This window comes from Puma concolor, chromosome D2 (genome assembly GCF_028749965.1).
Source record: "Puma concolor isolate L17-30 chromosome D2, mPumCon1.1.hap2, whole genome shotgun sequence".
NCBI classification, from domain to species: Eukaryota; Metazoa; Chordata; class Mammalia; order Carnivora; family Felidae; genus Puma; species Puma concolor.
Window position 1 is genome coordinate 79605077 of NC_141677.1, and position 24294 is coordinate 79629370.

Consider the following 24294-nt stretch of genomic DNA (forward strand, 5'->3'; position numbering starts at 1 on the left):
CCTCCCTGAGATACTAAAAACAGCATCTCTTTCCAGGCACAGTTTGAGTATGTGTCAATTTGGCAAATAGGTGTTAAGGCCTGTCTCGTTCCATCTATGCAGTTGGCTCCGTTCACGGCAGCCCCCCCCCCCCCCTTGGCAGCAAAGATGGGAGAGAAGCTTACCCAAATTCTCTTTCTACAAATAGTAACACGGTGACATTGGAATTTATGTCAAACGATTGAGATTAACACAAATGAGTGATTTGGCTCTTCTCTGCTAAAAGATTCTTTTTGGCCAAATTCTGGCATATATGTATATAAGATAATGCAGTGTCCTCAGGAAAGGGGGATGTGCATGTGGGGGTAAATGTGGGCCCAGCTGTCCCTGGAGTACAGGGATGCATTGGTACATCTTGCCATCAACCAGATCACCCACCTGGGGGGCCTTCAGAGTAATCTGGAGCTTTAAACACACCCATGCCCAGGCCCCACCTGCACATTCTCTTTATTTGGTCTGTGGTGGGGTTTGGGGATCCGTATTTTTAAAATTTCCCCCAGTGATTCTGAAGTGCAGTCTGGGTTCTGGAGCTCTGGCCTACACAGACCGCCATGACTAGTGTGGTTTTTTGGGGAATGCAATCATTTCCCGGCAGCCCCTGAGCTACCCTGACCTCATTTACAACTGTCCTACTTCTGACAGGCTCTGGGTACTTTCCCTCTCACCTTTGCGGCTAAAGTGACCCCTGTGGGAAAAAAGAACATGGTATTTGAGAGACTGTGCGTTGAAAGTGGAGGAAGGAGCCTCTGGAAGGCAGAAGGAAGACAGCGAGTAGACCCCGGGTCACATTTCGCAGGCAGAGTCAGGGCCACCCTAGGGACAGCTCCCGTCCACCACAAAAAATCTCCGCCTAAAACCCCACAGGCCAGTTTCTTTGCTCTCCCCTTCGCTACGTCATGCCAAATCCTACCGTAGGAGACACTCACGGGTTAGGCAAGCTCCTTCCTCAGCTCGGGGTGGAGCTGGGAGATCCTCCTCATCCATATCTTAGTACAGTTTCTTTCAGGGGATTCTGGTCATGTTCCTTCTAACACAGTGGAGATGAGGCGACTGAGGGAAGAAGGAGGTGGTTGATATTGGAGTAGGGGACGCCGAGGGTAGTCAGGCTCGTGTGGAAAGTACAGCCACCGGGCCAGGTCAGCAGACACAGCCCCGGAGAGAGGGCGGCACCAGAGACACTGGAGAGTAGACACTGGAGAGTGTCATCTTGCCTGGCCCTGAGACCAGGAAAGGAAAAGAAATGCCATCTTCTTGCCTGCCTGCCCTCTCTCTGAGCCCCGAGACCTCCCCGAATCACCTGGATTGCCAGGGCCGCTGAGCACATGGTCACTGGGCACCCGTTGTGCAATCCGGGGCCTGCTTGTCCGTGCGGCAACCCTGGGCTGATTTCCCGCTTTAAGATGCTGCTGAGGTACCAGAACTAGGATTTTCCTGGAGGCTGCCAGGCCACGTGTGAACCACACGTACTGAGGGAAGGAAGGTGCAGCCGGGAACGCGGGCCTAGAGGAGGCCGTGGGGCTCCACGCCCGGCCCGGGCGTGTCCTGAGAAAGGCAGCGCACCCAGGGCTGACAGGCTGCTTTTCTCCTCTTCCAGGTGTGCCAAGGACAGAACCTACCAATCTTACTCTCCGCCCTCGCCTCGCATTGCCCGCTTCAAATTCAGTTCCTTCTACTTCCTGAAGCGCTTCCCCTCCGTGTACCTGCGGTGTAAAATGGTGGTGTGCCGGGTGGACGACTACTTCTCCCGCTGCCGCAGAGGCTGCATCGTGAGGTCCAAGAGGGACGTGGGCTCCTACCAGGAGAAGGTGGACGTCGTCCTGGGACCCATTCAGCTGCAGGCCCCGCAGGCTGTGAAGAGGAGCCTGGCCAGGTGGCCGCCCTCCCGCCCCTAGGCCTGTGGCCCGCGGGGACCCGGGATGATTCTGTCGGTGTCGTGGTCCACCTCAAATCGGGCACCCACCGTGTGCCAGGCCTGCCGTGCCACACCGGGTGATGCAGAGTTCACTAGATCTGCTTCCCGCCTTCTTCCATGGGCTCCCGGTCTACAGGGGACCATGTGTAATGCTTGGGCAAGAGAGTTCTCCCCCGTGACACCGATACCTTTGTCCTCTGGGATCTGAACTCCCAGAACCTCATACTCCTCATCTGTAACACAAAAATGTTAATACTTCCCTATTAGGACTGTTGAGGAGCTACAATAAAATAATGTTAAACTGCCTTGGCCTCTACCTGGTTTAAGTTCTTGGGGGTGATGAATGGTGGCTTTTGTTACTATGGTCATTGTCACCAATATCAACAACACAACACTAATGATAACATTATGACGCATGACAGTAATAACAACAGGGGCCCGTGTCCCCGGGCACGGTGGAATCGGGGTCTAGGCCGTGGGGATGCAGGCAGGATCGGTTTATTCCCGCTGCTCACAAGGCTGATGTCTCCTCGGGGGTCGGCCATCCCACTTTCCTCCTCTTCCAGAACAGGGATCGCATTTCCTGCTCTGCTGTTTTGTTGGCGGTGTGGATGACGACATATCAGCAGACTGATTCCCAGGTTTTCTGGTCCAGGCTGAGACACGTCAACAGCTGTGGTAGCACCGGTGACAGGGACAGGTGTGGGGTAGTGGTAGTTATCACAAACCCTCCTCTGGGTTCTTGGGTTCCACCCCACGCGGCATCTTTGGCGGCTCTGTCTCCTCGTGTCATGTGTCCTGGTGCGCCCGTGTCCAGCTGATTCTAGGCTCTTACCTCACATAAGCACTCATTCCGTGTCCATTCATCGAAGGACTCTTATGTGCCAGGAGACAAACAGAAAGAGATCAAAGTCCAGCCCCCTGCCCCCTGTCCCCATGGAGCTTACATTCCATGGGGAGGGGATGCTATTCAGAGATAAGTTGAGTGCATCGTACTTCCAGTGGGGTGGGAGCTATGGAGAGGACACAGGACAGGGTGACTGGTGACGGGGGGCCAACAGGGACACCGCGGGCACTGCCATCTCTGCTGGAGTCTTCCTGGCTGTGGCAGTCTTCACCCTAGGGCCTCATGGCACCCTCATGGCCAGTGGTTGGCCTTGGAGCCCTAGGATGTGAAACCAGGAGGACTTATGTGGTGCTCAAACATTGGCCCCACCAGCTCTGGAACCCATGTGAGAAAGGAAGAAAAGGGACCCCAGAGTTTGGCACCCAGCATCACCCCAACTCTGTTTACCTTGTCACGGGCACAAGGTGAAGGGCAAGTGCAGACAGGTAGTGGCCGGTTTTCCTGGAAACACAGGCTTGATGCTGGGACAAAATGTCAGGCAAGCAGATGCCAATATCTTCAAATCCTGCAGGCAGCTCTGAGCCAACAGAGAACAAAAAAAGCAGGAGAGCTCTTTCTAGATGGAATCTCTCTCTCTCTCTTTTTTACTTATCATAAGCTAGGTTCTTTGGATGTGGTATACTTCTTAGCCTTTACTTATGATAGAAAAGCTGAATAAAGATCTTTTTTCAAAGCAAGTGTTGGTTTGTTCAGTATTTCTAGTGGCTCATCTAAGCACTGGATCCTTTGGAATTCAGGAAACAGGGTGGGCTGTCAAAAGGAATGACAAAGGCCACAGGCTCTGCCTTGTGGCTTCCACAATTCTAAGGAATAGATAAGGTGTCTTCCTTTGTCCTTGACATGTTTTGGTTCTGCCCAATGGCAGAAATTCAGGGTAAAGGCTTGAGAAAGATCAGAATGCTAATGCAGCATCACATTTAGTACCTGAGACTTAAAAGTAAAACATTGTTGCTTCAATTTTCCAGGGATCTGCATCTTCTAGCTTTTGACCGGACATCCAGTACAGTGAGTGGGGCAGAAGGTGTGGGAGGGGAGAGAGATTAGGGAAGAGAGCAAACTCCTCAGGGCCCCTAGATTTCTGGGACCTGTTTGCATTGTGATCTCCAAGGAAAAAATTGATTGACAGGTGGCCCTAGGATGTCAGAAGAAACAAAAGGATGGGATGCTTTCCAAGGAGGCAGTAAATTTGACAGAAACTGGGAGAGCAAACATACCCTGGGCACCTCGATCACGCTTAGTAAGAATGGGAGCCTTCGCATATTGCCTTGGCAAGGTCAATGTTTGTCTTTCTGAGCCAGGCCGAGGACCCTGGCCCTGAGAGGGGACTGCTAGGGGGAGCCTAACTCCAAGCATGTGACTTGAGCAGGGTGAGAACCACAAGGGCAGCAGCTGTAGGCAAACATTCAGGACGAGAGAATTCCAACAGAGTTGTGGCCACAGCTACCAGTGGATTTGGGCTGACGGAGAGGTGGGAAGCAGTCGCAGGGAGAAATCTTCAGTTCCCATGGGATGCAGGTGACCCTCCTCCCCCCGCCCACCTCCCCACTCCGTGAGCTCTGCCAGGGGGCATCAGAGCATCACATCAGAGGAGCAAAGCAACAAGCGGGACATCTAAGAACTGCTGAAAGGATCAGAGCCTGGGAAGCAGCACAGATCATTCATTCGTTCATTCCGTGGGACACCAGCCCCAAGCCAGGCTCTATGCTTGGCCCTGGAGATGCAGAGAGGGGTTAGAAATGGTCCTTTGTAAAGCGGAAACATGCTACACCAGACTCCTCTTGGATTCTTCTCTCTCACTGGGAATATCCCCTCCCACTCAGGAACGAGCCATCCTTCCTGGATAACCACCATGTCCAGACTTACTCCTGGCCATGGGCTCTTAGCAGCCATCAAGGGAAGAGGAAATGGCCCTTTCCTCAGCACAAGGTTGGGCTCTGTATATTTCAGCGAAGTCGTGTGGATGTGGCTAGTGGGGAGCAAGTCTCTCCTCTGGAGCTGGGGCTCTGGCCGTGTAGAGCTGGGGCAGAGAGAGCAGCACAGGAGAACCCCTGCATCTCCAGCGAGGAGCATATAGGACGTGAGCGGAGCCAAATTTTATGGCAGCTATATAGGTGGGTAGGTGACAGCTTAACAGATACCAGTGAACGGCTAATGTGGACAGAGGAGTGTGGGAACAAGAGACAGGTAGAGGGACAGAGAGGCAGAAGGTATGGCTGTTGGTGATGGGGACATCGAGCCAGTCCCCAGGCTCTGGACAGAGGCTGTAGGAGAGGCCAGCTGCCAGCCAGTCTGTCGGGCAGTCAGGCACCCCGTGTCTGCGCCACCGCTGGGGCAGAGTGGAAATGACGTGAGCTGCTGTGTTTTCCGGCAACCCAGACTGGTTTCGGGCAGGGAGCTCACTCCAGGCTGAACGTGAGGATTATTCCCGGGAGCTCAAGCTTCTCCTGCCAACCTGCACCCAGACCCGTTAGATCAGAATTCCGCGGGGTGGGCCTGACGTTGGTGGTTTCAAATATCCAGGGAGTTCCCAACCAGGAACATCCAGAAGAACTGTGTAGAAGTCCTTAAGTGCCTCTGAAGGGGCCAGCTGGGGCCCTGCTACTGAGGAGGTAGAAAGGTCCTTGGTGTCCACATGGGGGGAATCTGGAGGCTGGGCCTAAAGCCTTGCCCTAACTACTCCCAGATGCCTTTTGACTAGATACCTACTCAATTTGTTCTTTTTTTATTTAAAAAAAAAATTTTTTTTTAACGTTTATTTATTTTTGAGACAGAGAGAGAGCATGAACGGGGGAGGGTCACAGAGAGAGGGAGACACAGAATCTGAAACAGGCTCCAGGCTCTGAGCTGTCGGCACAGAGCCCGACACGGGGCTCGAACCCACGGCCCGTGAGATCGTGACCTGAGCCGAAGTCGGACGCTTAACCGACCGAGCCACCCAGGCGCCGCGCTGCTCAGTTTGTTCTAAAGAGAACATCTGAAACGGCGTTTTCCAGAAGTACCTCATGTTGCCTCAGCCTATCCGCTTAATAAAAAACCTATGTGGAGATGTTAGTTCCGCATCTCTCACCGGCGCTGACTTTGGACGTGGAGTGAAACGCAATCCCCCCGACAGCTGTGCGGGTCAGCTATCCTGGCAGGGAGGGACACCACGGCTCAGAGAGGTGACAGCACAGAATCCAGGCAAGGCAGGGCCAGGGCTTTCCAGATTGGCTGCAGCCCAACGTGGGGCTCGAATCCACGAACCATGAGATCATGACCTGAGCCGAAGTCAGACGCTCAACCAACTGAGCCACCCAGGTGCCCCATGGCTATTCTTGGCCCATTGTGCTTCCATACATGCTTTGGCTTATCTTGTCAAACTCCAGGAAATTTGATATTTTTGGAAGCACATGAAATCAGTAGGTTTCTGAAAGAAGTTGACAATTTTATAGTATCAAAGATTTTGAACCATTAACATCTATGTCTCTCCATTTCACATTTTCTCTTAGGTCTTTCAATACTTCCTTCCATAGAAACCAGATACACATAGTTAGTATTACAATAAAAAGTGTTATCTTTTTCACACATGGACCCAACAACCTTAATCTTAATATTCCTCTAATTTTTTAATATTATGACACAGCCATTCTGTACATTTCTCATGCTCATCAAGTTCGATGGGTCTCAATCACTTTTCTCTCTGTCCCCCATCCCCTCTGGCAACCACCGCTTTGTTTTCTGTAGTTGAAAGTCTGATTTTTCCTGTTTGTGTACGATTTAATGTAGATGAATTAGATTTTCCATGTTTACTATACTGGCTGAAAATAATAAGTTCTTCTTTGTCAATATTTAAAGTCCCCTCGTCTTTTTCCTGTGGGGAAGTGAGCCACAGTAACTAGAGCCCCCATCACAATGTTGACTAAACGTCATGACCAACACGTACCACTCTTAATTTTAATGGAATTGCTTCCAAAGTCTCACCCCAAAATTTGATATTTGCCAGAGGTTTTTTCTAGTTGTATTTTGTGACGTTCAGCTCTTTCCCTTTAATGACTAGTCTCTAAAAGATTTTTTTGTCATCATAACTATTGAATTTCATTCAATTTTCTTCACAGCTGATTGAAATGTTAATAGGAATTTAGTGTTAATTCTGTTACCATGAGAAATGACATGAATAGATGTTCTGACTTGAAATATCTTTGCATCCTTAAGATAAATCTTTGTTTTTAAGAAGACTTTCGACCCTACTAATTTTAATTTCTGAAACTTCTCTCCTATTTGATTTTATTTTACCTTATGTTTGCATCCACGTTCGTAAATTACATTTCCTCCCCTCTACTGCCCTTGCCCTTTGCTTCTATCAGAATACAAGTATATAAGATTGTTCTAAACTTGTAAAATGAGTTGGATAGCCTTTTGGTTTCCTCTAAGATAGTCTGGATACGATGAACAGGATTCAACACAGTGATGTTTCCTTGTAACACTGTCTGGAACTATGGTCTTTTGGAGCAAAAAACTTTTGCTGATGAATTCCATTGTGGTAAGGCAATCAAGAAGTATGTACTGAATCAAGGAATTGATGCACGGATGAAAAAATTATTATTATTAAGGGAATCTGTGGCATTATTTGTGCTTCCTTAAGACTCATTTCTGAAAGCAGTTTTAGGTTCACAGCAAAACTGAGAGGAAAAGACAGAGATGTCCATATCCCCCCTGCCTCCCACCTACGCATCAGCACACCCCCTTTACCGTCAGGACCGACCAGAGAGCTCCATCTGTTACAAATGGTGAATCTACGTTGAAACACTGTGATCGGTTGAAGTCCACGTTCACAGTAGCACTCACTCTGGGTGTGTACATTCTGTGGGTTTGGGCAAAAGTACCATGACATTTATCCACCCCTGGAAAATCATACAGAGTGTTTTCCTTGCCCAGAAAGTCCTCCATGCTTTGTGTATTCATCCCTCACTCCCGCCCCTGGCAGCCCCTGATCTTTTACTGTCTCCATCATTTTGCCCTTTCTAGAAAATCACACAGTGAAATTGCACAGTCTGTATCCTTTTCAGATTGGCTTCTTTCACTTGGCAATTTGCATTTAGCTTTTTTCCCCATGTCTTTTCATGGCTTGATAGCTCATTTCTTTTGAGTGCTGAGTAACATTCCACTGTCTGGAAGGAAATTCCATTATCTAAAGTCCCTTTACCCATTCACCTGCCCGGGACATCTTGGTTCCTTCTGAGTTTTGGCAATTATGAATATAGCTACTGTACCATCCATGTGAACACATGTATGAACAAAAGTTTTCAACTTCTTTGGGTGTCTATTGATTATATTACCATGGCTTTCCCTGAAACATCCATAATTCAGAAATCAGGTCCACACATTTTTAGGAGCTACAATGGACATTTTGGAACTGATGCTTACACAACCTTCATCCAAAAACCAAGCCTGTTACTTGGCTTACTGGGTGGGTAAGAAAGGTTACTTCTTGGTAGGATATTGGGGGACCATGAAAAGAGAAGAATTCGCCCAAATCTATGGGTATGGCAGGTGAAGTCTAATGGCCAATCCTTGGCTTGGCTTGGTTTTCCCTTTCATGCTCTGAGTTTTTGCTTTGCATTTATGTGGTTAGGTAGGCAACTGATGGTAGTGATTGTGTCTTCTTTATTATTGCTGTTTGCATTATTTTAGTATCTATATAATTGATTTGTATATTAAATATCATATTATTTTGTAACATTATTTCAAATTCGTCACATTTTGGAAGGGATGGGTTGCTATTTTCAGCAGTTATTTTCAACCTTCTATGTTTTTGTTTTAGGTTGATGTCACGGAAAGTAGAATGTAGCTAGATTTTTACAAGTTCCTACTCATGCGTTTGACCATTTACTACAGTACAACTTACGGGCATGAGTACATATAAATGTGTAACTATCTGAAGTGTACAGCCTATTTTCAGCATTTAAGAATTCCTATATGACCGCTTGCAGTCCCTTTACCCTGCCCCTCCCCCAAAGGGAACAGAGTAGACTTCCCTGGTTTGTACTTGACCTCCATGGGATGCATCAGTACGTACTCCTTTATGTCTGGCTTCTTTCACCCACTGTTACGTTTCTGAGGTTCACTGGTTGCCTTTTGGGTCCCCATACACCATTTACTCTCATTGGTGCCTAGCATTTCTCTGTGTGGATGTAGCCCCAGGTTTTCCCCCTTTTTCTCTGCACTGGGACTTGTGTAGGTCCAGTAGCCTGGAAAAAAAGTGCTGCTATAAATATTCTAACCCATATCTTCGTGTGACCAGAAGAAAGCAGGTCATGGGGCCCATGGGCTGGAGTCATTTTTGTGGGAATGCTTACTTCATTTGTACAGACCCTGCCACACCAGTTTCCAAGTCTCTGTATCAGTTCGTGCTCCTAACAGCTTATACGATAATCTTTTTCTTAACAGATTAATATAACCCACTGACTTTTATTACGGTTACTTACATATTTTGACTTATTTCTCCCTTCTTAATTCACATTTCTTGTTAAACTTTTTCTTAGCTTGTTTTGGGAATTGTCCCAATTGTCTCAATTGTCCCGATTGTCCCAATTGTCTCCTGTTCCTTCTGAGCAGCAGCCCAGGGCTGAGCACCACGGTTGTGCGGGGACGCGGAGGCCCCACAGGACGCCTTCATTCACTGTTGGGGCTGTTGGGGCTCTGGGGCACAAATGTGTGTTTGTGATCTGTCAGGCACGCTGGTCCTCATTTCAGAGCGTGGACGGTACTGTCTTCCGGCCACACAAAAATGTAGAATCCTGGAGGACTGGAGCTGTCACCTGGAGGAGGCCTCAGGCCAGAGACCCCAAGCTGGGGCTGAGAGCCTTCCGATTTCCCCTTGGCAAAGTGAGGTAAAAGGACTGGGGGACTGGGCTCAGGTAAGGCGATATGTGTCGTACCTCTCTGTCTTCTGAACCTGGAGGTGGCCTGAGCTGACCTCCTCCTCCCAGCTGGCACGTAGCAAGGCGACCTGTGACTCGGTACCCTGTGTCCCAGCCACCAGAGTAATCAACGGGAAAATCACATCCATCCACGGCCCCTGCAGCGGCTCTGAGCTGAGGCCGTCCCCGTGGGGCTCACGTGGAAGCTCCCCTGATCACGCCTGTCTGGAAACGCGTCCCCACCTGGGGCAGAGTCTGTGCTGCTCATTCCAGGGGTCCTTGAACCAGGAACAGGTCTGGGGAGCAGTACCCAGGGAGCCGTTGGGCAGCCTCCCCACTGCGCCATGAGAATCAGGGTGAAATGGGAAATATCAACCCCGCTGCTGCTGAGATCACAGAAGGACTCCGTTTTCATAAAGGTGGGGAGAGGAGGCAGAGGCCGCTCTTTACTGGGCTCTTTATCAGAGCAAAACACTGTGGAACAGCCTCCTGTGAGGGACCAACGATCACAGGCACCCAAAGGGAACAAAGTACCAAGTTCCCTAGAAGCAGAAGGCCCAGGGCACAGCTGTGTCGCCCTCTCGTGTTCCCAGGAGGCATGGCAGGAGTGTGAGCCAGGAGAGGCTGCCGTCTGGGAGGGGCTGGCAGGCGGGCTGTGTGTGCAGATGGGGGAGGAGACAACTCAGGACAGGGGAGCTTGCCTTGCTGTTCTGGTCACTGGGGCGGAGTGTGGGTGTCATTCTGCTGCGGGTGCAGCTGAGGGGCAGGCAGTGGGCTCTGAGCCAGTCCTGAAGGTGAGGGAGCCTGGAGGAGTGACACCCCCTGGCACACGGTGACATCGCACCGCACCCAGCTGGGCTGTGGATGGGTGTGGGCACCACAACAATCTAGGAAAGCGATGAAATATCATATCCCATCCCTCTCAAACTGTGCTGAAATTGGTTATGTCCAGATACTACAAAATAAAACTAAAAAGTCTTCGATAATCTTTATCTTTTTTTTGAAATTTTTTATGTATTCTTATTTTTTTATATGAAATTTATTGTCAAATTGGTTTCCATACAACACCCAGGGCTCATCCCAACAGGTGCCCTCCTCAACGTCCATCACCCACCTTCCCCTCCCTCCCACCCCCCCATCAACCCTCAGTTTATTCAAAATTTTTAAGTGTCTCTTATAGTTTGGCTCTCTTCCTCTCTAACTTTTTTTTTTTTCTTTCCCTCCCCCTTGGTCTTCTATTAAGTTTCTCAGGATCCACATAAGAGTGAAAACATATGGTATCTTTCTCTGCATGACTTATTTCACTTAGCATAACGCTCTCCAGTTCCATCTACGTTGCTATAAAAGGCCATATTTCATTCTTTCTCATTGCCACGTAGTATTCCATTGTATATATAAAACACATCTTCTTTATCCATTCATCAGTTGATGGACATTTAGGCTCTTTCCATAATTTGGCTATTTTTGAGAGTGCTGCTCTAAACATTGGGGTACAAGTGCCCCTATGCATCAGCACTCCTGTATCCCTTGGGTCAATTCCTAGCAGTGCTATTGCTGGGTCATAGGGTAGATCTATTTTTAATTTTCTGAGGAACCTCCACACTGTTTTCCAGAGTGGCTGCACCAGTCTGCCTTCCCACCAACAGTACAAAAGTGTTCTCATTTCTTCACATCCTCTCCAGCATCTATAGTCTCCGATTTGTTCATTTTAGCCACTCTGACTGGCATAAGGTCTTATCTCAGTGTGGTTTTGATTTGTATTTCCCTGATGAGGAGTGACATTGAGTATCTTTTCATGTGTCTATTGGCCATCTGGAGGTCTTCTTTAGAGAAGTGTCTATTCATGTCTTCTAACCATTTCTTCACTGGATTATTTGTTTCTCGGGTGTGGAGTTTGGTGAGTTCTTTATAGATTTTGGATACTAACCCTTTATCCGATATGTCATTTGCAAATATCTTCTCACATCCCATTGGTTGCCTTTTAGTTTTGCTTTGCAGTGCAGAAGCTTTTTATCTTCATGAGGTCCCAATAGTTCATTTTTGCTTTTAATTCCCTTGCCTTTGGAGATGTGTCAAGTAACAAATTGCTGCAGCTGAGGTCAGAGAGTTCTTTTCCTGCTTTCTCCTCTAGGGTTTTGATGGTTTCCTGTCTCACATTCAGGTCTTTTATCCATTTTGAGTTTATTTTTGTGAATGGTGTAAGAAAGTGGTCTCGTTTTATTCTTCTGCATGTTGCTGTCCGGTTCTCCCAGCACCATTTGTTAAAGAGACTGTCTTTGTTCCATTGGATATTCTTTCCTGCTTTGTCAAAGCCTCTACTACAAAGCTGTAATCATCAAGACAGCATGGTTTTGGCACAAAAACAGACACATAGACCAATGGAATAGAATAGAGACTCCAGAATTGGACGCACAAAAGTATGGCCAACTAATCTTTGTCAATAATCTTTATCTTATTTAAAGTTTCTTAGGGGCGCCTGGGTGGCTCAGTTTACCGTCTGACTTTGGCTCAGGTCATGATCTTGCAGTTTGTGACTTTGGGCCCCGCATCAGGCTTTCTGCTATCAGCACAGAGCCCACTTCAGATCCTCTGTCTCCCTCTGTCTCTACCCCTCCCACCTTCTCAAAAATAAACACTAGCAAAGAATAAAGTATCTTACAGAAGGTGAAAGGCTCTTCAATTTATTTTATCACCTTGCAATAATACAATTATAATTTCATGTGAGTGACGGGCTAGAACAGTACAGGCAGGAAACTGTGCAATCCGATTTTGAGCATAGATGCCACCGTGAGAGAAAACAAAATAGAATGGGATAGATTTTTAGGAAATTGAATCTAGCAGTATAAAAAAAATAGTCATCAAAAATGGGATTTATTCAAGGGTGCAAAGATAACTCAAAATCAGAAGACCTATTAAGGGGAACAGAATATCACCATCACAAAATATGCCTCTTTGGTATAAGGATTATTTGGAACTGATTACTTTTGAGAAAGCGCAAATGCAGGAGAAGCTGTGAAACGGGGGTTACCCGTCTGTAAGAGTACCATATTCATAAAGGAAATTTCTGTTAGAAAGTGTACCTGTACCAGGAAGGGAGCTACATCCAGAGATCACCTTCATGTTTCACCTGAGAGACTTACTTGCATCACAAGTCAACCTTTGTTTCTTATATTTTTCTTCCTGTCACTTCCCCTTAAACCGTGACCCCCCCCTCCTCTAGAAGCCCCAAACTCCCATCCCTTTTTTTTTCTCTCAAGATAGTATGTCAGTCTCAATCATCTGGCTGTCTTTCAAGTTTCATACCTTTGGGGGGCTCTATAAGTACATACATAATCAAATTTTCCCCCCTCGTTAATCTGTCCTATGTCAATTTAATTCTTGGAACAGCCATACAGCCCAGAAAAGAAAAAAGGGATACCCTCCCTCCCGCACACTATGGGCACAGCCAGCCAGGATGCAGGGGCAATGTGGACAACATGTTTGTCCCGCCTTTTTTTCCTTCAGCTACTGGAGGAATCAGGTTCTAAGGTCATAATGTTTACCTTTGGATGGTTATGAACCCGGTACTCATTAGGATGAAAATAAAATCGGTCAACATTTTCTCCCCCCAGAGTATAAGCCCTTCAATGCCACCATGGTTTTGAAACCCGAAATGCTTTATAAATCATGAAAAAGTTTCTGTGTGTTTCAGGTTTCAATGGAAAACATTCCCCTCTAAGCAGAAAAGAATGTCCTCTACACTCTTTTTCCAAATGACCGGGACACCCCTGACATGGGAGAATGAGTTGAGTCTTTAGAAGCTGTGATTGAACGCATTTCAAGACAAGGGCCGGCCTTAGATGCTAAACGCTATCCGCCTTGCCAGAAAGAGCGTTTGCCAAATGGGGAGTGATGAGTCTAGCTGGCAGGGAGTGAACATCCAGTGATGCTTGGGGGTACTTTTGTGGACTTTACATCGTCTGTGCTTACTCACTCAGGTGGCAATTACCACAGAATACAACAGAAAAAGAGACGTGCAAGCGGGTGATTATTTAATCTATATAGGAATTTAGATAATGTCCCTGAAAATGAAGTTTTCCGAATGTTCTGGATCTGTTTCATATGAAGAATTCTGAGTGTGTACCAAAGACGAGTGATAATTGTTCAAACGGAGAGTGAGGTTCTTTTTTTGTTTGTTTGTTTTGTTTTGTTTTTGTTTTTGTTTTTTGTGCAGGGTGGATGTGAAATTGTAGCCGGAAGTAGCAATATATGGGCCATTGTTCTAGTGAGGGTCACAGTTTCCATGATGCAATTTTTCAAAGTCTAGCCAATAAAGTTGAAGGTTACATAAGTCAGTAAGACTCTTTTTTTATGTAAACCTTGAGGATGGGTGTTTTCCGAGCGTTATATTTAGTATACTTCCCTCTTGGTATTCTTGGTATTTATCAGGTTCTATGCCCTGACTGCCTTTGGAAATGGACAAAACACTAAGGGAAGGTGACCGTCATGCATGCGGTAAGCAGGGAAACTTCTCCAACCTTCTTAAGATACCTGTGTGGTCCAAAAATTAAACTGACAAAGACAGGCTAATAGGAGAAAAGGAGTCAAATTTTGCTAAGTTGTTACATGTACATGGGAACCTTCCCAAGAGAACAAAGACCCGAAGTTACCAGAAGTTACCAGAGCAGGAAGTTTTTACACTTTTTAGGCAAACAGTAGATTTGTGAAGATCTGGCAAGACAAAGGGGTTTGGGGGGGGGGAGTAGTAAATGGTGAAGAAGTAACTAGGAAGATAAGGATGATCTTAATGTGTTTCGTTTGTATAGATACCTTGGCCCCAAGTTTCTTACCTCTGGTGATAAGGATACTTCCTTCCTTCTGGCACAGGGGAGGTCCCTTTCACATGGGAGTTTTATGACCAGTTTCAGAGAGGAAGGGCAAGGAAAAACATCATCAGGTGTTCTGGGTGAACTTCCTGAGTGGCCCACACAGCAACAGATGTAAAAATTGTCTAAACATGAGCCACGGTGGCATTTCTCTGAAGTTTATATCAAGTTGTCCTGCTGTAACTGGAGTGTCTTCAGGAAGAGAGCTGTTTTCGTGCTGAATGATTCCACGTCAGGAGGATGGGAGAATAATTGGAAACATTAATTTGGGGAGTTGTAGCCAGATATCAGAAGAGGCTAAAAGGATTCAGGATTGAGTCCAGTTTACAGGTAGATAACAAAACCTCAAAGCCAATGAACAAGGCTAAATCTACCACCCATATGGGTGTGCTATAGTTTTCTCGTAAGATACAATTATCCCTCTAGAGTCACCCCCATGTCTCTCAGAGATAATCAAAACAAGGTTTGCAATATAAGTCTAGTCTCATTGAATATGGGCTGATTACTTATGTAAATGCAGCAAGAATAGTGGGGACCGTATAAGTTCTTTTTAATCTGCTTTGCTAGAACTTTTCATGAAATTAGATTTTTTTAATGCCTCTCAAGGCTAAGAAGCTAAGCCAAGGACTCATGATCAGATTTTGCATATGCCACCTATAGATTTGGATCAGTTCCACTCTTCTTGAGGTCCCCAAGATATCCTGGGTTTCCTGGGCCTCCCAGGAAGCGACCTTCCTTAGTCAGATGGCCAGGCTTCCAGGAACACTGTAAGCAAGGTACCAGCCCAGTTTTTGTTTTTTTTTTTTTTAAGGGGCTTTTTTGGCTCCGTAAAGTCAACCTTAGTTTTTCAAGTTGTCTGGTCACATCTGATTCATGTCAAAAATGGCATTCCAGTCAAAGCCTTGGTAACATACCAATGTTTCAAATTGTGTCCTGTTATAAGGAGATAAATCGGGTTCTTATTGAACTTCTGCAAATAACTATATTGCCATGAAAATAAGAATACTCAGTAAGAATTCCCAAATTCTGGAGGGAAAAAAAGTAATTGTTTCATTTTCGTTCACAAAGGTAGACTTTACCAAATTGCTACAAGTCATAAAGAACTTAAGAGAAAAGAGAAAAACATGTCTTCTTAAATCTGGAAAATCAAAACATTAAGAAACTAGTGATTTTTTTTAAGGTTTATTTATTTTTGAGAGAGGGAGAGAGAGTGAGCAGGGGAGGGGCAGAGAGAGAGGGAGACACAGAATCCAAAGCAGGCTCCACGCTGACAGCAGTGAGCCCAATGCAGGGCTCGAACTCATGAACTGTGAGATCATGACCTGAGTCAAGTTGGACGCTCAAGCTGAACCACCCAGGTAGCCCAAAACTAGTGATGTTTTAAAGCAAAAGTCATAATCACCCTCAGGAGTTTATTCAGCCACACGCAATTAATTCTTGTTGATTTTGATCTTTTGTTAGTGGTTTTATGAACCCAGGTTTTCCACTAGAATTCTGGAATTTCTCACCCAGATCAGTGGTATGATCTTAAAGTTATCAGAAACCTCCCCTTGTCATGTTCCTTCCACGAATCTTCTGGAAAATGGAGCTTTTTTTGCAAAAGCACCAGAGTAAAAGAATAATGGTGTGTAAAACACAAAAGCCTCAAAAATGGCCATGGTTAAAGATCCGATGAGAGTTCATCACAATGCAACAGACAAGGAGATTTCATTATTTCTGTGACACACAACATTTTAAGTTAACAACTAGAATTAATGACTGATAACATTATGCCAGGATAGATTTCAAGGGATGTCATACAGTTTCTAGAAAACTTATATTAACAATTTGTACCCATCCCAATATAACCTAAAGGGGTCAGACATCACTTCTTATCAGACAATGTTTCCATGTAATTTAACATGTCAAATAAGCCTAATTACTTTCATATCTTTCTTTTTATAAGGAGAGAGAACAAATGCTTTGGAGTTTTTCCAGGAGCCCTCTAGAAAAGTCCAAGTTAGTTCAAGGTCAAAAAGACTTCCCCGGCAAGGAACAAGGAAATCGGCTTAGTGCATCAGATATTCTGCTTTTGGGGGACACTGTGCTGAAAGATCGTTATAACTATCTTTTTCTACTTCCTCCTCACCAGCGGGTGTTGGGGTGGGGAAGCTTAGGGCGGACGACTTGTTTCATCTTGTCGATGAAGCCCAGATATATGAAGCACTTGGTGACCTTTGTCTTGTGGAGGTGATGTTTAGGCTGAGACAAGGAATAGTGTAGAGAGCAAGACGGAGTCACTCATGTCAAGCAGTGATGTAAAGAGCCAAAGAGCAGTAACGGAGAATAGGTATTGCTAAAACCAGAGTGCACTCGAGGTACAAGAACTGATAATCAGCAAGGCCAAGAGAGCCTGAGAGAACCCGGAACTAATAATCAGTAGAACCAGAAGAGGTCTCTGAAGGATTAAGCTTTTCAAAGGCAGGGCTTTTAGGGACCCCTGGGTGGCTCAGTCAGGTAAGCATCTGACTCTTGATTCCGGCTCAGGTCATGATCTTATGGATCGTGGCTCCGAGCCCCGCTCCGGGCTCCGTGCTGACAACGCAGAGCCTGCTTGGGATTCTCTCTCTCTCTCCTTCTCTATCTGCCCCTCACTTGCTTGTGCATGCTCTCTCTCAAAATGAATGAAGATAATGAATTATTATTATTAACTAATAATTAATTTTAAAAAGGGAGGACTTTGGCAGGAAACTGTCAGACTCCCCAGACCTCGACTCCACGTCTGACCGCATGAGAAGGGCAACTGCCCCCGAGGTTTCTGCCCGACTGCTGTCTGAACACTGGGATCTTCCACTGTTTGAACATAAGAAGCAGAGAACGCCAAGGGCTGGCCAGGACCAGACTAAGTCCACAGACCAACGGCATGCTCACGGACACGTTACCTTCCTCCCTTGTTGTTTATGGCCTGATGTATGACTTGTTTTGTCTCGTGCGACGTGTATGAAGCCAAGTTAAATGCCTTGCGGAACGTCATTGACGTTGGAATGTTAACAACCTTGCTTTATGACTGAATAAAGCTGACATCGTGAAAAGACACAGCTGGTGTGTGCACCTTGCTCACGTGATTTCGACACCCTGAATCGTGAACCACAGCATCTACCTACACAATGCTTCAAGCGAAGTAGGTTAAGTTGGCCCCTGTGACCAACAGAGTTATCCTGGAAACTGGGAGAGAGAGAAGCCCCCTTCCTGCCCATGGCTCAGCCTCTGCGGAGAGGGCAGCAGGGGTTCTGAAGGAGCTGACGTGAGAACCCCATGCCCAACCCCAGAAGAGGGAGCCAGAGAGAAATCTGGCCTTGTCCCAGGAAGCTGCGGGCCATGGGCGCAGGTTCGGCATCTTTCCAACTGTGCGCAGATTGCTGAGGACAGAGTGTAATTCACTGAAAGACCTTTCTGTGCTTCAGATGCAGATATGAAATGAGTGTGTCCTGTTTCTCAGGTGCCAAACGTACTGCCCCAGGTGCTGCCTCCTGGATCTGCCACCTCGGGGGCACAGGCAGGGCCTTAATGGGAGCAGCAAGAGCTGACCTCAGGGACCCTGGACCCACCTGCAGACATGCCTAGAGGACTGTGCACACGGCATCCGTGCATGCCCTGTGCCTGCACTTGGCTTGAGAAGGAAGGTGGAAGTCCCCTGGTTAGATTCAAGAGCAGGGCGGCCAGGAGCAGGTGGGCTTTACCTTCATAGGTAGGAGCTGCTTCCCTAAGAAGTGGGAAGCATGGAACTGACCTCTAGACTTTCTGGCTGGGCAACCTTCTCCTTGAGTAATATTCTTTTCCCCATCTGGGCTATAGGTTGGTCCCAGCTCCAGGGACTCAGTGGTGGAGTGATTGCAGTCATGGTCCCGGCCGTACCTGCTTCCCTGTGTTCGTGCCCTTTGCAGTATGACCCTCCTCCTCTTCCTATCCAGAGATGAAGTCTACTTGCCCACCCTCGTATCTTGCTGTGGCCAACAGAATGTGACAAAGGGACGGTGTGCCAGTTCTGAGTCTTGGCTTTCAGGGGCTTTGCAAACATCCACTTACTCTCTTGGATCCTGCAGTGGCCCTGTGAACGGGCCTGGGCCAGCCTGCTGCAGCAAGGAAGCATGTGGCCCAGTCACTTCCACTGACCCAGCTGATAGCTGTCAACCCTCAGGAGAGTCACCTAACTGACCCATGGTTGACTGTGGACACATGAGGAACCCGACTGAGCCCAGCCTAAATTGCTGACCCACAGGATTTCAAGCTAAATTAGCGATTGCAGTTTTAAGCCACTGGATTTGAGGGTGATTCGTTTCACAGGAGTGGGCAACTGACATAGGACCCCTGGAAATAAGGCAAAGCGGAGAGGCCTGCATGCTGGAAAGGCCTGGGCTCTGGGATGACGGTGCCAGCTGAGAGCCAAGAGCGAAGAGATGCCTGAAACCAGGAAGCCTTGCTGTTAGGTGTTACCCTGAGAAGCCTGGAGACCCCAGGACCTTGGGGGCAAAGCTGCAGGAGTGAAAAGGACCAGGGTCTTTGGTTACCATGGCAATAAGTAAGACTTTAATACTAAAGAGCTTTGTGCACGTACCCTTTCCAGACGCTGTCTTCCCCCAGGAGGCTGGCCTTTGTCATATCAGCGGGGTGGACTCCCCGGGAAATAAAATCCTGACTCATCAGCATTAGGTCACCAGGGAACTCAGCTAAGCGGAAAAGATTTCGGTTGGTTAGGCCAGTGATGGACCGTTCCGCTTTCTTGGTGGGGAAGAACGGTTTCTGATCATTTGGATGGCATGTGAGACATTGTTTCGGTTCTTCTGACTTGAAGATGACGTTCATTTTTATTTCTCGTCTGCTTGTGGCTTTGTTCTCTGCCTCGCCTCTCTCCTCTTGCTTGGCAGAGTCGTAGAAAGCCACGACCTCGCTGTCCTCGTCTTCCCTGGTCTTGTCTTTTGCCGTTGGGCCCAGGCCCCCTCCAGACAGAGATGAAGAGCCCCTGAGCCTCTCAATGTAGGGCAACAGCTGCTTATTCCGTAGGGCTCGAGCAAGCTGCATCCGTTCTACGTGCCTGATGACAGTGAGCTTCTCGCGCTGGGGCATTCTGAACTCCTCTGGGGGCACGATCACCTTGGCCGTCCACGGTTTTCCCAGGGGCCTGCTGGCAGCACAGGGACGGGGATGCTGTGTCCCGAACTCCAGCGCCCGCTTGTAGTCCGGAGACAGCGACTGGAGCTCCTTGAGCATTTCCCGCTCCTCCTCTTGCTTGTGGGCCAGAAATCTCCTTGCCGCCATGGTGTGGACACCACCCAGCCGCTGACAACGTGAAGGGGACTATCAAAAATCTCAACGGGGCAGCAGCAGGGGGTGCCCCCGGAAAGAATCGCCTGGTGGCCCCTGTCCCCATCTGCCGCTGAGGGTCTGGGCCCCTCTGCGGTGGGAGCTTTGGGGTCGGACAGGCCGGAGTTCAAATCCTGACTCTCCTTACCTACAAGCCAGCAGCCCTCACAGTGCTATTCCTAATCAGAACTTTGAAACAAGATAGTATTTGCAGTGCAAGTGTGGGAAGCCTCGAGTGAGGCCTCTGGGAACCTTGTATGTCCGTTGCTGGTGGGTTTTGAACCTCTGGCTCCACCCCTCCCAGCCTGGCTGCCTGGCTCCAGCGGGGCCTCCCTGCGAATCAGCTTCAGGACACTTACTAGGATCTCTTTTTCCAAGGGGGAGTATTTTCCGAGGGCGATGCGTGGATCTGATTTGTAGGATTTGGTCCATATCCTGAAAGGCAAAGAGTCAGGTGTAGGAGAACCCCAGGAAGGGTGTCACGACTTTTAGTTTTGGGGTGGGAAGTGTCACAAAGGGCGGCCCTGCCTTAGACAGGCGAGGGCCACGGTGACCGGGGTGGGGTCCTCCCCTTGGCTCGTTCTGGGAGGGGTGGGAAGGACAGGACCCGAAGCCCAGGCTCCGCTCACCCCAACGGTGAAGTAGAACTCAGACCCCGCTGACAGCACAGGGGGGCTTTATCCCAGAAGGAATCGCTTGTGTTAGACATTCTGACTGGCCCTCCACTCATCCTCCACCTGCCCTCTGCAGACTTCCTTTCTTGGGGCCTCTGTTTCCCAGTCTTCTGGAAGCCATTCTCCCATTCCCTGTTCATACTCTGGCAATACGCGAGGATGGGAGGTGTTAATGCCTGGAGTTTCTTTCTAGGACATTTTAGCGGGAACCCAAGAGATAGTTACGAACTCTTCTTGCATCATAACTGGCCTACTTGGGGCCTATTGTGAGGTCTGAGTTTAGGTATCAGATGATGCCCTGGGGTGAAATGGACACACACGACCATGTGCCTGGAGGGGTGGAACCCAGGGGACCAGAGTGGGCAGAGCACATGGCGGGGGGACATTCTAACCACGTCGCTGCTGCTTACAAGCCCACAAAGACTGCTCAGTGCCTTCAGGGTGAAGACTCAGCCTCTCTCAGGTCCTTGCTTGCCTCTGCAATCTTAATTCCTCAAGCTCCATCAAAGCGCTCGATCCATGGTTCTTGGAATGAGCTTCTCAGCTACTGTTCATGCCCCCCCCGCCCCTCTCCCCCATATCTCAGACAGCTCTCTCCTCCCTTGGCAACTTGCTTTCAGGGCCTGGCTCACCTGTGCCTCCCCTGAAGATTTCCTTGCGGGATAAATCACTCCTTTGTCCACGTTCTCACAGTCCTGGTGCCATGCTCCAGCACGTTATCACAAATTGACTTGGTTGTCCACTAAGTCTGTCTCTCCCTCTGCTCAAAAGGAAGTCCCAGAGGCATCTTATTCGTGTGTTGCTGTTGTTTAGCACGGGGCCTCGTGTAGAGCAGACGCTCGGCTTGCCTACTCAGTAAGAAATCATCTTGGGTCAAAAGCGTTCCTGGTGAGAATGCACATTAGCACAACCCCTAATAAAGGTAATTTGGCAACATAAACGTTCCGAATACATTTACCCTTTGACCCAGCAGTATGTGTATATGATAAAATATGCTCAAGGTTAGTCAACACAGCCTGCTTGGGACAACAAACCTAATGACAAACTCAGGGGTACCTGCATGGCTCAGTCGGTTAAGCGTCCGACTTTGGCTCAGATCATGATCTTGCGGTCCATGAGTTCGAGCTCCGCGTCGGGGCTCTGTGTTGACAGCTCAGAGCCGGGAGCTTGCTTCGGATTCTGTGCTCTGTCCCTCCCCTGCTCATGCTCTGTCTCTCTCTCTCTCTCTCTCTCTCAAAAATAAAGATTTTTAAAAATTAAAAAAAAACCTAATGACAAACTCAAATGTCCATTAATAAGGATTAGTTAGAGTTATGGCCAACCATATACTGGACTACTACGCGGGAGTAATAAAGATCAAGGAAGGAAGGTCTGTATTTATATGGAAATATCTCCAAGAAATACGGTTAAATGCAAAAAGCAACGTGCGAAAGTATGTCAGTTGTAGACTGCCTTTTAAGTTGGAAAGGAAAAAAAAATAAGCATGTGCATTCATATTTGCATGAAGAAAATCTAGATTAATACACACAAAAAATTAATAAAAATGGTTACCTGAGGTGGGTATCCGGCAGAGGAGGAAGTAGTGAAATGAGCCTTTTCATTGTGCACATTATTCTGTCTTGAATTCAGAACCACGTGAGTGCATTACCCATTGAAAAAATGGAAAACAGAAGCTCATGGAAGAGTTGGTCTCTGACAAGCATCGGTCCTAAAACTTGCCTTTGCCTCCACCAGGAAATTCGGAGTGGGGAGATTTAGAACGTGGGCTGGTGCTCATACCCATGGGCGCCATCTAAGATACGGTGATGCTCCTCCTGTTCGCACAGGCAAGTTCAGTTACCTGGAGCTGCTCCAAACCCAGGAATCAGCAACAAGCGCCTTTTAGCAGTAATGCAAATACCTCCTGCAGTGCATTCAGTGACTCAGCCATTTGCTCCACACTAGCTGCGGATGAACAGTGGCTTTGCACAAGCCACACGACAACCTGACACCTTATACGCACTCAACAAATATTTGCGAAACAACCAATGAGTGATATATGCTGGAATATTACGTAGCTACCAAAAAGCAAGTTTTGACAAAATTTCCAATAATGTACTTCTGATGCAATGTGATCTTTAAAAAAAAGCATAGGGGTGACTGGGTGGCTCAGTCGGTTGAGCGTCCGACTTCGGCTCAGGTCATGATCTCACAGTCTGTGAGTTCGAGCCCCGTATCGGGCTCTGTGCTGATGGCTCAGAGCCTGGAACCTGCTTCCGATTCTGTGTCTCCCTCTCTCTCTGCCCCTTCCCTGCTCATGGTCTGTCTCTCTCTGTCTCAAAAATAAATAAAAACTTTAAGAAAAAAATTTAAAAAAAAAGCATAATACAAAATGTACATAGAATAGGATATGGCTACTATAAATGCACAAATAAACAAGAGGGAAAAGGACTAGCAGGAAATACGCAGAGACATCAGCAGGGGTTACTCTGGGCTGTGGGCTGATGGGGGATACGCTAGGTCTGCCCATGTGCCAGCAGCCTGGTCGGACAGGAAAGGGTACCACGGCCAGGATCCAGCTTCTCCAGACATCAGGACCCTGCCACTCTGCCTGGGAGGGTGTCACCATGGCAACAGGTCTTGACGCTGGGACACTGATTCTTCCTGCACTCAGTTCCACTAACTGGCTTTTAGTCCACTTCCTTCTCCCCACCCCCTCTCTCATTGCCATTCCCAAGGTTTTCTTTTCTTTTCTTTTCTTTTTTGAAGATATTTCTCCATGATCAGTTTTACATTAGGTTGCATTCCTGTTACCTTGGTACCTGCTTTTGTGCTTGCTTGTTTGTTTTTATTAATTTTTTTTTTAACATTTATTCATTTTTGAGAGACAGAGTATGAGCAGGGGAGGGGCAGAGAGAGAGGGAGACACAGAATCGGAAGCAGGCTCCAGGGCTCCAGGCTCCGAGCTGTCAGCACAGAGCCCGACGTGGGGCTCGAACTCACTAATTGCAAGATCGTGACCTGAGCCGAAGTCAGACGCTTAACCAACTGAGCCACCCAGGCACCCCTGCGCGTGTTTTTATTCAGTCATCAACCTCATATGCTGGCTTGTTTTCCATGTTTCCTTTTCCATTGCCTGTCATTTTAATCCTCTATCTTTTACTCTCATGTTTATTTTATGTCTTTGCCCCATAGCCTGTGCCTTTTACATACATCTCATCTATTTTTACCTACTGTATTAGTCAGGGTTGTACAGAGAGAGAGAGATTTTAAGGAATTGGCTTATGGGATTAGGGAGGCCGGAAAGTCCAAAATCTGCAGAGTGGGTTGACAGGGTGGAGACTCAGGGAAGAGCACTTAATGCAGCTCAGACATGCTGGCAGGATTTCCTCTTGCTTGGGTAGGTCAGTCTTTCTTCTAGTCATAGCTTCAAGTGATTAGATGAGGCCCACCCATGTCATAAAGGGCAGTTTGCTTTACCCAAAATCCACTGATTTAAATGTTAATCTCATCCAGAAAACATCCTCACAGAAACATCCAGAATAATGGATCAGACCAAAATACAGCTGGGCCCAGCCAAGTTGCCGCATAAAATTAACCATCAAACCTACTTACATTTACCAGGTTTTTAAAGATGAGATTTGGGGGGCGCCTGGGTGGCTCAGTCGGTTAAGCGTCG

At 47.5% G+C, this 24294-nt stretch overlaps 2 protein-coding genes across 2 annotated transcripts in view; one reads left to right on the top strand and one right to left on the bottom strand.

Moving 5' to 3' along the window:
* The window catches only part of DMBT1 (deleted in malignant brain tumors 1), a 76615-nt gene extending 74359 nt beyond the window's left edge, over positions 1-2256 (top strand). The window contains exon 40 of the mRNA XM_086679467.1: positions 1634-2256. Within this exon, the coding sequence (XP_086535593.1) occupies positions 1634-1931 (298 nt within the window). The 3' untranslated portion in view covers positions 1932-2256. The remainder of the gene's footprint in view (positions 1-1633) is intronic.
* A 16887-nt stretch (positions 2257-19143) lies between these two features.
* Positions 19144-21279, bottom strand: CD2H10orf120 (chromosome D2 C10orf120 homolog). Its single transcript, XM_086681086.1, has 3 exons — positions 21269-21279; positions 20322-20397; positions 19144-19938 (listed from the first exon to the last, which is right to left on the bottom strand). Exon 3 carries the CDS (start codon positions 19915-19917, stop codon positions 19195-19197), a length of 723 nt encoding a protein of 240 aa, XP_086537212.1. The 5' UTR covers positions 19918-19938; positions 20322-20397; positions 21269-21279; the 3' UTR covers positions 19144-19194.
* Positions 21280-24294: the final 3015 nt, after the last annotated feature.